The sequence below is a fragment of the Gymnogyps californianus genome, chromosome Z, assembly GCF_018139145.2.
Source record: "Gymnogyps californianus isolate 813 chromosome Z, ASM1813914v2, whole genome shotgun sequence".
Classification (NCBI taxonomy): domain Eukaryota; kingdom Metazoa; phylum Chordata; class Aves; order Accipitriformes; family Cathartidae; genus Gymnogyps; species Gymnogyps californianus.
In genome coordinates, this window is record NC_059500.1 from 80,368,547 (window position 1) to 80,383,912 (window position 15,366).

General features: G+C 43.0%; 1 protein-coding gene across 1 annotated transcript; it reads left to right on the forward strand.

Annotated features, from left to right (window-relative positions):
- The first annotated feature begins 756 nt into the window (after positions 1 to 756).
- LOC127027153 (urea transporter 2-like) lies at positions 757 to 13,325 on the forward strand. Its single transcript, XM_050912689.1, has 9 exons — positions 757 to 798; positions 6,346 to 6,508; positions 7,230 to 7,419; positions 7,776 to 7,904; positions 9,008 to 9,200; positions 10,547 to 10,694; positions 11,305 to 11,439; positions 12,401 to 12,450; positions 13,149 to 13,325. Exons 2-9 carry the CDS (start codon positions 6,361 to 6,363, stop codon positions 13,323 to 13,325), a joined length of 1,170 nt encoding a protein of 389 aa, XP_050768646.1. The 5' UTR covers positions 757 to 798; positions 6,346 to 6,360.
- The last annotated feature ends 2,041 nt before the right edge of the window (positions 13,326 to 15,366 follow it).

Below are 15,366 nucleotides of genomic sequence, written 5' to 3' on the forward strand. Positions count from 1 at the left end.
AGTTTGCTAGCTTTTTCTCTGCCCTTTCTCCTATAATTCACTCTCTCAAGACTTCCCTCTCCAGCCTCTTCTCTGCCTTTCACAGTAATTTCACATCCTTATAAACCTCTCAAATATGCCACGCTTCTGGTATTCCAGATTACTCCATCAAGCCAGGGAGGCTAGGTTAAAAAAAGAAGGAAAAATACCCCTTGAATTTCTGAAATAACTGATATAAAGCAATTAAATAACAGAAGGTCACCAGGTCCTTCACTCCGGTGTGTTAACAGAATAGTGCCTCCGAAAACTCCCCAGAAACAGGAAAACTCGACAGGCTGCTGAACACGACACGCTGTGATGCACACTCCCAGGTCAGCGTTTTGAGAGGGCAGGATGCTGAGCTGTCTTGGATAAGGAGAATAATGCTGGAAAGGTCGAGCTCAGGTATGCCGAGAGTCTGCTTTGAAGCCTTGAGTCCTTTTAAGCAGCAGAGGAGGAGGAGAAAAGACAGAGTTAAAGGCGAGTTAGTTAAAAAACAAAAAAAAAAAGCAGCAGGGAAGAGGACATTTGGAGAGGCTGTTGGCAAGAGACCAAGGACAGAGCAAGAGGAAAGGTGGAGAATTCAAGAGGGAACCTTCGTAACATTTGCTTGGAGCTCACCGAGTGGGAGGAGAAACAAACTAATTAGTAATATCAGGAGAGGAGCCATGCTAGCCTATATAAGCTGGTGGGGCATTTTCTTTTTCCCCGCTCTCTCAGGCCTGCTTTCCTTCTGTCCTAGCCAGCAAAGCAACAGCTACCTCTGAACTCATCGGAGAGGTAAGAGCGCTCTGTTCGTTCCTTTTAATGTACAGCAATAAACATGCACCCTGTTACTGACTTACTGGCTTACCTGGATCTTTCTTCTCCCCTAAACCACCTAACAAACAGCATTTGATCAGTCCTCCTGAGTGAGAGCAGCTAAGGCTCAAGAGGAGCACAGAGGTTAGGGAATGTCACAAGAATTTCAATTATTGAGAATTTTCCAGCAGGGTGAGGATTTATTAGTACTGCTTAGCCCAGTTGGCTGAACCTTTAAAGAAAAAAAAAAAAAAAAAGAAAAAAAAAACCTCTGGAACTCTTTAACATCTCCTTTTACTGCCTTTCTATTCTGCAAAATGAAAAATGCCCAGATAGTAATAATATACAGTTAATGTGATAGTATCTCTGGATTTCTCTGTCCCCAAGAGACAGATCTCTGAAAATTGAATTGCGAATGGGCTTAATGAATATTTGAATCTAAGGGATAAGCTTTCTTTTGAACTAATGCTTTGAAATGTATCTTCTATGGGAAAACCCGAACTTTTTTTTCCCGTGAGGGTCAAGAGCATTATAGTCTCTTCGTTTTGGGGAGTGCGCTTGTGCATGCGTGCGTTCCTATACATAACACAACACTACACTTATCCAGCTTTACTAAACCCCTGGTAACATTACACGGGCTATGCTGGAATCAGAGTCGCTGAGAATCTGGCCCTTTCCTCCTATTGTACTTGGATGCAGGAATTCCTCTAAAAACATGCTGCACACAGAGCTGGCTGCCCGCACACTTCACAGCAACAATTCAGAGAATGCAAGATACAATGACTGTAATTGTGCGGTAGCAGCTCCTTGGACAAATAAATACCACACAGTAATTTAAACCTTCTTGATTTACAGAGTAACTTGAATTTTGCCAGGGAGAGAGGAAAATTCCAGAAAGAAGAGAACGTACTAGATAACTTTGCTGCATTTTCAGAGATAAAAGCCCAACACCTAGCAACACAAGGCACCAGCTTGGAAATAACTATTACCTGGGCGTATTAAAATAATTAGCCAAATAAAAGCCTCTGTTCCTTTCCCAGCTGCAAGCACAGCACCACTCTTACCGTGCGTAACACATAACGAGTGTGTGACCAGGCTTGTCTCCATTTCAGCACGTGAATAAAAAAAAAAAAAAGTATTTGCAGGCCAGATGTTGCAGGAGCGCAGCACCAGCACGGAGTCTGCTTCGCCGCAGCTTTAACGAGGCATTACTGAGATGCCGTAGGTATGGCGTGACATGGAAGAAGTGTACACAAGCGGTAGAGAAATTGATTTAGGGAGACACAAAGTTGCACAACATCAGTGCTTTGCTACAGGACATTTATTAACTCTGAAAAGATGATAAAAAAAACAATAGATTAGCTGCTTCGCCCTGTGATGATTTCATTTTCATGCAAGAGAAACATCTCTTTTTTTTCTTTTCTATTCTCACGGGTTCCATTTCATAGCTGATACAAAAGTATTTATATACTTTTAGCTGCAAAACTTTCCTTCTTGCTTACGTGAGCATTCTTAGCGAGGATGGCAGAGAGATATTATCCAACAGCACAAAGATATCTAGGCAAAGGGAGGCCGCAAACATCTGGAATCACTGGGGAAAAGCAGCAGTGCCCCAAATCTAGCTCTCACTTTCCACACTACACCATGGGAAAACACTTTTAAATAGTTCCTCTGCACTTGCAGCAGAGCACAAATCAGTCCTTGCACCACAGAGATGAAAATCACATTCAAACTCGCTCTGCCTGGGTCCTGCTGCTGCTCCTGTATCACACCAGTTACACACCAGCATCAGGAGCCCGCACTGCATTTCCTACCAAACGCTTGTCTGGAGCACCTCTCCAGAGCATACATGAGATCAAGCAGTGCACTTCAAGCCGTGTGTCTGCGAGCAGGACTTACACAGTCTTTAGTTAAGACTCTGAGATTAAAAAACACTTTCCCAGACTAATAGAAATAAGGAATAAAAAAATATTTTAAAAATCCTGCCCCCCTGCAGGAGCCAAGCAGTCTGTTCCAGCAGAATAGTCCTTTCACAATTATTTCCGTTTCCTTCCTTCGTGCACCAAGAAAAAAAGCCCACTTTGACTGAAAACTGCACGTTAACGTAACTTCAATAGCAGGTCTTCAAAAGTCCTGCTGTAGACTGCCCTTCATGCAATTCCCACCAGAACGTGCACACTTCAGCTTGAATTGAAATTCAAAAACACCACTGTCTTAAAAGTCTCTGAACATCTCCATGTCTTCTGTCCTTTCTTAAAATGACTGCTATCACCTACTCCCTAAAACAAGGTAATGTGTTAGCAGACCTTTAATCTGAGCATATATGGCAGCTATTGCTTCTTACCATGCCAAAAATCACTAAAATTACCCAAAAAATTCTCTGCGGGTGCCCTTTTCCAAGTGGTTCGCTGCTCCTTTATACTTTCTTTGGACAACTAAATAGAAGTAGTGCAAGTCCTCCATGCTCTGCGTTTCTGGACAGACGGGACAAGCCCCAGGCCTGTGGTTATAGCCGAACCACCGCACACAGGAGGCAGCCCTCACACAGCGCCTGGGATGTGATTTGGGGCGGTGGTGAAGACAATGGGGCTGGATCTGGTTCTTTATGGTGTCGTGAAGACCTCACCTGAAACCAAGAGTGCTCTTGGCCTACCCATTACATAGCAGGCTGCTCTACAGGTGATGGGGGCATTTCGTAATGATTTCCTTCTCCTTTAGCATATATAGGTGGGATATATAGGATAGGATATATTGGGATATAAGCTGATAGGAAAGATGAACCGAAGTTCATGTGAACCTTCTCTAGAGAGACACATCAGTTGATAAACAGGGACATAACGAACGTGAGTTTGACCAGCGCTGAGGCCAGAAGGTACCCATGATCACCCCCCAGTCACTGTGATTTCGCATATTCTGGAAGAACAGGTACGCAGGGCACTGATGCAGCCTTCATCAGGGGTGAAATTCAAGCCAAGTTGGTGGAAGTGACTCACCTGGTCTTTTTGCCGTGCCAAGTGCACCGAGCTGACTTCATTTCTGCCCATGAAAACCCAGAGCAAAGGAGTTCTGCAGTCTCAGACTTGCGCTGTACAGCACTGCCTTAAGTATGCACTTAAGTGCCATCCTATGGCAAAGCAATTCATCAAGTTTTGATGAATTAGGGCCTCCAACTTGACCCATTTTCTTCTCCACTGTGTGAGTGGACTAGACAGTGACTCTGATACTTCCTCACATGCACATTACATCCCACGCCGCAGACTCCTGCGGTGCAAACAGCTCCTCTCTCAGCATGCACGGAAACATATCGGGCATGCTAGCACAGGACACACAACATCACTCTGCAAATGCAACAGCCCTTGACTTTATGGATTAGCAACAGAGAAAGCCTAAGTTATATAGAGGAAGATTCTTTAAATTGAAAATGTAAATGTACTTTCACCAAATGAAGAGCATTTATCTTGGCTGGAAATCTTGATTTAACTGAAAGTGCATCCAATTCACTTATTCCATTATTTCAGAATAAAATATGAGAAAAGCGAAGGTTAATGAATCAAGGTAATGAATTATAACTGAGCCAGGAAAAAGCCTTCCAGCACCGAGACACCCTCCCTAGCAACACTCTCATCCTTTTCTTTTCCTCCTCCTCTAGTTAAACTCCTTGCCCTTGTGTCCTACACAAAGTCAAATTCAACACTCTTCTACGTACTGGTCCTGTCTTCAGCCTCTTTCATGTGGAACCTATCCTTACATTAGCTGGGCCCTTCCAGAAGGCAGAAAATGCCTATTTATTATTTGTGCAAATATTTACTACTTCCTGAAATGTCACCATCAGCCCTCTAATAACATACAGTAAGAAACTGGCCAGGATGTACATTAACCAGCCATTCCCCTACACAGACTCAGAGCTGCTTAACCACGTGTCTGGGTCTGCAAGTGTGATGCCCAGGGGTGAGGCTGCTTTAGCTTAAGTACTCAGCACCTGTATTTCTGAAGTATGGATTCTCTTCCCCAGCTGCCGAGAAGGCTTTTACTGAAGTTGCAAGTGAGTCAAGGACTAACTCCAATACTTACGTGTTTGTATCATCCTATTTAGACTATTAACTCCCAACCTAAATTCTTTACTTCTTGCACAAGCTGCTACTCACCAGTGAGACCTCATGCAGCTCTGGTTCTGTATTCACTCAGCAACGTACCTTGTCTTGTGTTTTCTTCGTCTTAGCAATTACCAACAATTAGTCCTACTCTTCAGGAAACTGAGTACACTCCAGGGAAAGGTTTGACTGTTTTTAATTTGCTGACTTCATATTGAGAATTGACCCTTAGACAAATAACAAATTGGCTATAGGACATTGTTTTTAAAATCCAGTGTTTACAGCTAGGTGTAAGTCTCTGATCCATGTGCCTGAATGAAGCTGTCTAGAGCTGTATGAGGTGCCAAAGAGTATTCCAGCAGCTCCTTATCCAAAGGGCATGTCTCGCATAGGGGACCTCGTCTCTGCCAGCCCTGCATGGATGCCCCAAACACCTTATTTAGGCCTAAACACCTTTGTTTGGCCTCTAACGCTCCCCTACCTTATTTAAGGCTTGATACAGTGCCTGTTAAATTTAACAAGTCTTTTCATTAGTCCCTGAGGGTTTCTCACTACAGGTTCCAACATGTGGTCACCTATCTTGTCTTATGCTGAAGAACAATGGCCAGTGCAGACCACCTAACACCCTACTGGGCCACTGGCAGAGAGAAGGCCGCAACATGACAAAGGCAGAATGGAAAGCAAGCATTCTGAATTTGGCCTTTAATCTCTTAAATCTGTGCTGAGTACTTCTAAAGATGGGGCAGCTAAAAGTACAACTCAATAGAGAAAAAAAATAAGGTATGCATGCATGTGAGTAATGGAGTAAGCCACCATGAACAACCCTCAAGCTAAGCCCACGCTCATGAGAAAGGTTAAACTGATCCCAATAGGTGACAGCATAGAGACCTATAAACCTAACTTTAGGTACCTATTATTGATGGCTGATGGCTAAATTCAAACTGGAAATATGGGTTAAGCAGCAGAGGAAACTTAAGCATTGAAGCAGCTTCCTAGATGTGGTGGATCTCTAACAAGTTGAATCTTGAGGTAAGCTTCAGCTTCTGTGAAGCCAGTGTCCTCTAATGCCATCTTGCTCTTCTTGAAGTCACCCTTTAAATCAAGAGCTGCTTGATTTCTAGAAAACATGGTATAGCTGAGCAGAGTGTTAAAATCAGGTAAAATACTATGACACAAGGCTCAGTGGTTCCTTGTGGTGTTCAAATTATGACTACATGAAATTCTGGAAGGACAGCGCAGGGTCCCAAGAGCACGTGAAGAGGGAATGTGCTCACGGAGACATGAGAATCAGGTGTTCAGAGTAAGGATTTTCCTCTTTCTGGCTCCAAAATAACATGTGGTGAGCAATAATATGTGGTAGAGAGTAAACAGGGATCAGTAAGAGGCATTGTAATGAACTGTCTCTTTTTTTTTTCCCCCTTGAATTTTACCAAAGGGTCAGAACATCAACATGGAACACAGTGTTGATGTCAAGATAGAAACCAAGGGGGAAAGAAAGCCAATAAAGCAGAATCCACTGAGCAAAGCTGGGAAGAGAGTCTGCAGAGCTGTTGAGTACATCACTGGAGACATGAAGGAATTTGGAGCCTGGCTAAAAGGTAAAGCTACTTCATCGTGACTAATTAGGGGATTCCAAAGAAGAATCACATCAAAGGAGTAATAACTAACTTCTCAGTAATGCGATTCAAGTTGGAGTAGTACAGAAAATACCTCTGCCCTGATTTATTTCCATTTTGTAGGGAAAAAAAAATCAGCTTTGTGCAGAGATCCACATACTGCTTAAATCTTGAGGATTACTGAGATGACATTTACCTCCCAACATGCCATGTACGAAGCAAATTTAGTCCCACAGAACACAGCCCAGGATGGTTATTCTGTGCTCTGCCATTCTTCATAACATTCCCTGTCCTTTCAGCTGAGCAGTTTCTGTCAAGGCTAATGCCACTGTGAAGTTAAATTACACATAGGAAGGTGTGTTTGGTCCCCATAATAAATCAGCAACGGGATACACACACGATTTGCCATCTGAGGCACAGACATCATAAATTAGCTGGTTCATATGAATCTGGTCCAGGGTACTTTATAACACGGGACTCTGGCAACCACACTGTTCATCTCAGCTTTCCAGCTGTAAGACTTCAGTAGAGACCATAATAAATCCCAGTCAGGTTTTACAGTCTTGTTGATTCATTGCTTCAGTCGGGCTGCCAAGTTCCACTGCCAAAACTCTTCCTGAGTTTCAAAAAAAACCATCCTGAATCAGTACCATCTGCGTATTTTGGGGATTTTTTTTTTATTATTTAATTTGATCTCTTCCAGACAAACCTCTCATGATCCAGTTTATTGACTGGGTGCTGCGTGGGATATCCCAGGTGATGTTTGTCAACAATCCCCTCAGTGGGCTTATCGTAGTTGCTGGCTTCCTGGTGCAGAACCCATGGTGGACACTCACAGGCTGTTTAGGAACTGTTGTCTCAACTTTAACAGCACTTATTCTGGGTCAGGACAGGTAAGTCCATCCTTTTCCCTTCAAAACCAGACTGTCACTTCAGTGCAGACTTACATGTTAAACAAACGACATGGATGAAAAGCATGTATCTAGCCTTCACTGGCTATGTATCCAGTCTGGTAGGACCGGACAGATCTTCCCACCAGCTGCATCTGGTGCAAGGGGACACAGGACGTAACTGCAGAAGGGGTAGTTGCTGAGAGGACATGGGACTCGAGTATGTGAAAATGAAGGTCGGTGCACGAGCCTTGGCAGGTCGTCATCACAGAGTCACAACTGCATGGGGAGGGAGGGGGTGATGTCAGCAAAGCACCCGCAGGGGAGAAGATTTCAAGATAGTTATTTCCTTCACACAGATCAGCCATAGCAGCAGGCCTGTATGGCTATAACGGGGTCTTGGTGGGATTGCTCATGGCCGTCTTCTCTGCTAAGGGAGACTACCACTGGTGGCTCCTACTGCCGGTAGCACTGGTGTCCATGACGTGGTAAGTCGGATGGCTCCTCTGCTTCTTATTCCAGCCCCAATGTCCCCACACTGAGACTGAGCTGTTGTATTTTTATGCACTTTGCAGACTGCAATGGAAAAGAAACACAACTGACACATATGCGCTACTAAATCTGTATCATTATTTGCACTTTTAAACTTGAATGTAATCCAGAAACAAATAAAATATCCACATAATCACAAATAAACCCAACAGAGAAAAGGAGAATCGATGGCTGACCATGTGTAATTCAACGCCCTAAATGTTAGCCATATTGCTGTAATGAGTCATTTTTTTTTTCCAAGACGAACATTATTTTCACCATTCCCTACCACCATCAACCACAAGTGTTTCATCTATTTAAGCCGCCATATAAAAATGTCATGAAAATTTACTTCTCCAGGCACAGAAGCTGTCCAGTGGTCCCAAGACACGATGGTTGATGCTAATGAAAACAAACAACTAATAATACTTTACTCATATACATGACACCATAATCTGCTAGGTATTTGGACAGCGAAAATTTTGAAAGCTGGACTTTGGCCCCCAAATGTCTAGTTGGAGATTGCTAAACCACACATATCATCTGTCTGCCTGGAGTTCATGTGGTATTATACTCACTTTAATAAGCATACCTTTGATATCAGCCTTTACTTCTAATGACCCGATCCATAAGCTTGAACAAGGACACACAGCCTTCTTCACAGTTACTCAGACCTGACACGGGTGTCCTAAATTCAATCCACTTCAAGTACTAAAAGAAAAAAAGTAAACACTGAGACTGAGCTGGGAAGTAACTCCATTAAATGACTGGATCCTCCACACGAGTGGAGGATCTTGGCTCCTTCATGGTCACCAAATTCACCACATGTATTGCATAACACGACAGGAATCCGTACATTGCTAACTGCCCTGGGAAGGGTAGGAAATTTACTGAGTGACTCCAGCATATCTCTGATTTTATCAGAAAGACTGAGGAAATTAAACAGCTTTTTTTTAAAAAAGTAGAGTGAATTTCCTGCAGTTGGTTTTTTTGTTGGGTTTTTTTTTTTTTTTTGCCTAGCTGACAAGCTCCTAGTGAGACCATTTTGTTCTTATTTCAGCCCTGTTTTCACCAGCGCTTTAGGCTCAGTCTTCTGTAAGTGGGATCTGCCTGTTTTCACCTTGCCTTTCAACTTGGCCTTGACCCTCTACCTGGCTGCATCAGGACCTCATAACCTCTTCTTCCCTACAACTGTCATTCAGTCTGCAACGGCAACACCAAACATCACCTGGACAGATGCTGAAATGCCAATGGTAGGACATCCTGAAGATAACAACCTGCTCAATTTACAAAGAAAACCACTATAGAATCATATTATCTTCCTTTATGTTACTGCATTATGGCCTGGCAATACAAAATTGCATTTATAAGATAGCTATTATCCAAAATGTAAAAGTTTACCCTAAGAATTGACATTTTTGATAGCTTGAAAATAAGAATCTTTTTGGTATCTGGCATCTTTCATTTACAGTTGGATCGAAATTATAATCTTCAAAGAGCCTCTAGAATCTAATTACCCGCTACTGTGCGTATACTGATCAGCGCCCCATAGATAGGGTTGTGCTGAGACTACCAGTTAGCACACAGGTTAGTGTGTGCTGTGTTTTTAAAATTGCATCTTTCTGATTAGAAATGAGCAAGCAGATATTAGTATGGAAGAATGGTTACAAACTTGGGTGCAGGCACATGTTCACATATTTTTAGTTAATATTCAAGTGGGACCTTTCAAAAAAAAAAAAAAATTATTCTCCTGCATAGCGTGGTAAACAACATAGATGCTAGAGTAATAGCTTTCCCCTAAGGCTCAGTGGACCATTTTGAGGGGTTCCCTGGGAGCGATTAAGAAAAGGAAGTTAATTGACACTAAACGGCAATCCATACGAGTGACATTTCTCAAAGAGCATTTACCATGGCGCATAATTTTACGGGGACCATAAATGGGCTTTTCCACATGGAGGAACGCAAGATTTTGAGGAAAAGTGTCTCGAAACCATCTCTAAACTGTGACCAAGTTGGGCTCTGTCCCACCAACCCAGCAACTCTTATGCATTCATATTCCTAGTGAATCCCAAGGGAGTTTCAGGTATATAAGTAGAAGGAGGATATAGGCTTACCTGAGTAAAGTCTTGTAATTCTGGCCAAGCCATTATTGGCTATTCCATCCTCAGATCTGCCCGCTCAGAGCCAAATGTCTTCTCAAAGGCATCACCTACCTGAGCACTTCCATTTCCTAAATTCACTGTCATGCTCCATAACAGCACGCAAAACTGGCCAAGTCAGCAGCACGTGTAAAGGTGATGAGCAAACCCTTTCACAAAAGACATTTACCTTTGATATTAGAGCAAAAACCTGGCAGAGGAGCTCATGGCTAGGGAACAAGGCATGACTCATTTTCTTCAAAGGGGAAACCCTGTGGAAATGCCCTGCTGTCTCCTGAGAAGTGTCCAAACTTTCCACTTGCAATCCAGAAACAGAGACTGCATCCAACAAATGCCAAACACGAATCTGGCCAAGAAAAATATCTTAAAAAAAAAAAGGAAATTACAAAGCCGATAAAAAAATCGTCTCTTTTTTTTTTTTTTTTTCTTAATTCCTGCAGCTCCTGCAATCCATTCCAGTCGGGGTGGGTCAGGTTTATGGCTGTGATAACCCCTGGACTGGGGGTATTTTCCTGATTGCTTTATTTATCTCTTCTCCGCTCATTTGTCTGCATGCAGCAATGGGATCAGCAGTAGGGATGCTGGCAGGTAAGGATTTGACTTGTGTCACAGATTTATATAAAAGCATGGAGAATAAAAGAGGAACCGCAATAAGTGGAGCACTTACAGCCACAAATGTTTCTTCCATTGGAGAATGACTGCTTGAAAAAAATATATACATACGCTTCTGTTTCAAGAATTCTTTTGATTGACTTCCCCGTTCTCTTACCTCATTTTATGATGGTGGAAATCTTCAGAAGAAAGAAGCGTATTTTTGGCTGAAATGAATTTTTATCATGCAATACTTCATTTCGGGATATATTCTGATGGGTTTAGGAGCAGCTTAATAAAAGTCACAGCCATCAGTCTGAATGTGCAGGCCTCAGGGATACATTTAAGGTTCACACATACGCTCGTTCACTCATATATCTTCTGCTGAATTCGCATGGCCAAATTCAGCTCAGCAGCGCCAGGGAAATTCTGCTGTGATTGCATTAGATTGAAGTGGCTTTAGTCTTAGGCCATAACAACACGACTACAAATAGGAACTCCGTGTACGTATGTGGGCTAGAGCCCTTAAAAAGCTGGATTCATGCCATTTCTCAGCTGCTTTTATCTCTTCGGCCAAGGAATGACACATCTTTGACTTATTTTCCAGCACTGAGCTTAGCAACACCTTTTAGCAAAATCTACTCTGGCTTGTGGGGTTACAACAGCTCCCTCTCATGCGTTGCGATCGGAGGCATGTTCTACGCTTTCACCTGGCAGACACATTTGCTGGCAATTGCCTGTGGTACGTACCCTACGGATTTCTACTACTGCCACATTTCCTTTTGAAGTGAGACAAGATGCATTTATACTAGAGGTGGGCTGAAGCCAGATGGCCACCTCTAGACAGGCAGATGGACTTAGGTGAGACTGACGACTGATGGAGCTGGATGTTGGAGCCATTGCTGTAATGTACGCTGACAAAATAAAAGCAGTGCTTCCGCTTTCAGCCCAGAGCTGTGTTCAAAACAAGATACACGATCGGTAGATGTTGATTAACTAAGGTCTTTGAAATTAGATGCTTAGTTTTGAGGCATTAATTGTGTCTATTCGACATTGCTGGATGAATCATATTGTTCTTTCCAACCATAAATACCAGCTCAAATTCCTTCTTTGGAGAAGGACATATCTAAACTTTGAGAAAACTGGAGCTCAAGATCAGTCTGCACCTGTAGTTAGACAGTACAGTTTCCCCAGTCTATTGAAATGGATACCAAAGTCATGAGCTAGGCAACACAGAATGATTGAAGAATTATTTATAAGGCAATTCCATATGAAATTTCAATATCACAGTGAGCTGGGAGTGAAACTATTGCTCATTCAGTGCTCATATAAAAAAGATTTAGCTTTGTATCTCATTGACCCACCTTCTAGCCCTAGAGGCAGGAGAGATAGGGGTGGAAGGGTTATTTTCCTATTTAACCCCATCCATCAAGCTACATACTTTCTATGTCAGTGCATTTTTCAAAAGCCTCTGTCTCCGTAGTCACATTTTTCATCACTCCAGTTCTTTTTTTGTTTTGCCCTTTCAATGAGCTCCAGGTTGGAAGGGACACAGTGCAAAGGAATGAGCTTCAAGAGAGGGCTGTCCAGGCATGGTCATAAACATTGGTTGAGCTACCCAAGGCAGTGTGAGAGATGTTTGTCCTTGCTGGTCTCCTCCATGAGCAACTGAACTCACCGGGAACTACCTTTCTTTTTCACAGCGCTCTTCAGTGCCTACCTGGGAGCAACAGTGACTAACATGTTGTCTGTGGTAAGTAGTGTATTAGCTAAGGTCTTCTGTCCAAAGACAGATTTGAACACTGTAAATCTTCCTGGCTTCTGAGGCAAACACCAAGACTCAGAGAACAATCCAGCCAAACGCAGAACTGGTCTGGGAGAGGGGACACAGTCTGCCCAGGGGGTTGGTGTGGTTCCCACTGAAACAGGCCACTTACAATCAACACCACTTTTCATCCTTGGAGCTTGCATGAACTTCCACAGCTCAGCCTTCAACACCTCTGAGATAATTATACGTCTATACCTTGTGTCTGAAACGATTGGGAAAAGGGCCCTCCGCACGTGTAAAGAAATCTCAAATTTGGTTTAATTGCTTTGCCCAAGTGCCAAAAGGCAGTCAGTACAACAGCCCGGGAAAAGCTGAATGCTTCTGGTACCCACTCCTGTCTCATCTCTATCCGCTCTTATCTCATCTCCATCCAAGGCCACTGCAGATGCACAAAGAGAAGGCAGCCTTCTCACCAGAGCTGCTAAATGTTGCAGATTAATGCACAATGTCAAGATCTCAGAGAAATCCTGCCTCCCCAGGGAGAGTCTCCATGCAAAACCAAGTCAAGACTTCCTTGAGAAAGCTTGTTCCAAGCTGCCTGGCTCTGAGTTTTGTTCAAGGGCTGGGGGATCAAATGAAAGACAGACACATAGTAAATAGGTGGTTTGTATTTTTCTTTGCAGTTTGGGGTGCCATCAGGAACCTGGTCTTTTTGCTTGTCTGCGCTGACCTTCCTGTTAATAACAACAAACAACTCTGCCATCTACAAGCTGCCACTCTCCAAAGTCACCTATCCAGAAGCCAACCGAGCTTATTATCTGAAGATGAAGAAACATCAGAGGTCTTGCTGTGAGGTATAAAGACCCAAGGAGAGAGATACTTTGCAGATTTTAAGGCAAGAGCGCAAGGTGTTTTCCCAAAAAACATGATTTGTGTGCTACAAAGTCAAAAGACCAAAAAAAAAAAAATCACCACCTTGTGGGTGCAGAGACTTTTTCCACCGCATTCATTTGTTCTGCCCTGATTAGATAGGACTATGCTGTGCTGTGCTGGAAGGACCTTTCCCAAGACCAATCTGTAATGATTTAAAAGCACATATGCCTGAAAAGACACTTGAATTTTAAGCAGTAGGGAAATGACTTAGAAGTTGAAAAGAAAAATCTGTTTGTGAAATCCAAGTCACAGCAATCGGATGTAAAGCAATAAAGAGCAGGGCATCTCTCAGCATCTGATGGGACTTCTAATTAATGGCTAAAACCAGCTTACGACAGCAATAGGATACGTCTTAGAGAGTTTCACAGTAGCAGAGAAGTGGGGAAAAAAAAAAGTACCCTTTGCTAAATAGAAAAGACGTGGTGAAGAATTCTACCTGGAGGATCTCTCAAGCCTGGTGGAGAAAGATGTGCATCAGCAATCATCACACACAAGATGGACGCAAACAAATTGCAGGCAGCATGGCTAACACTTGCAAGACTTGTGGTAAAAATCACAATAATGGCAGGGAGGGGATGTCTATCAGCCCCAGCTTTTGGATGTTTTAGTTTGCACTAGGCTCTAACTTTTCATGAAAAAAAAATGTTTCAGACCTACCCAGTTGCAGAGAAAAGTCTGTAAACCCAAGGCCAAGAAAGCAAATGCCAGTGAAAAGAATCTTTTTCTACCAAAAAAAAAGTAATAAGTTTCATGATTTTATGTTAATCTCATGATTTTTCTTCATACTTGAACTTGGTCATGGGTTAGCAAAGGAAGGGACAGCAGCAAAGTCATTGCTGTCCCTTTCCTATGCAATAAAATGGCTCTGTTCAGTCTGTGCACAAGTAGAACTAATTCGAGCTGATCTTCTTGACCTCTCTCCCTACGCCATCCCCCTCAGCCCACAAATATCAAGCAGCAAAATGCTCCGCTGTCCCAGCCTGCTGCTGAAGTTGCTGCTCTGCCATTTCTCTCCGCCCCGCGATGGGAAGGGGATGGTTGGGGAATTGGTGGACGTAGCAGAGCTCTGCAGCAGACCAGCCTTGTGCCGCCTTCTGCACAGGCTCCTGGGGTCTGCAGGTAGAGAAGGAGGAAGCTGACCTTGCACCCAACAGTGCTGGTCGCCTCAATGGGTGTTATCTCAGCCACCTTTCTGCCTGCCTCATCGAGATACTTCACCTCATGATGAAGCTGACATCTTCACCACAAATGCTCCATATGCTCAGGTCCTTCAGCTGGCATCAGCCTACGTGCAGTAATGTCGCTCCTGGGAAAGCAGATCAAAACCTGCTCCTCTTGTAGCAGAGGAAATAAAAAGTAGCCTGTGAATAGTGCTACTGCTGATTTTTGAGGTTGGGAAAAAAAACATGTCTTTTTATGAACTTCAAAAAGATCTGAATGAAAAATATTTGGGATGAACTGCTGGCAGTATTTTCTGGTGAAGTGTTAGGTTTTCAGATGTTTGACAGTATTTCTGTATGACTGACACTCCAGAGATCGCTTGTAAAAATGTACCATTTCCTGTGTTTTACTTGGCAAATATCTACATAATATTGTCTGGAGTTAATTTTTAAAACAAATATTCATACTTTTTTGAGTTCGGTATAATTTTTCCTCTATTTATCATCACTAAGCTCTTCCAAAGACAGGTTCTCTCTTAAATAAGTAGTCTAGAAGACGTTGGAAAATAAAATTATGAAATCAGTGTATGGGGAATATTTAGGAAACTTCTAACTTCTGTTCTTTGTACTTATGGCATTTTTCTGCATCAATACCTTCTTAAACTTGCAAGTGCAAAGTCTGCTTCTGTACAGGAGGCACGATCAGCCGAAGGCACAGTGTTGTGCCTGCAGAGCTACAGGCAGAGCTGGAAACCTCCTCAAGAGCAGATGAGGACTCGTTCCTAGGGGAGATGCTGGCCAGGCCCCC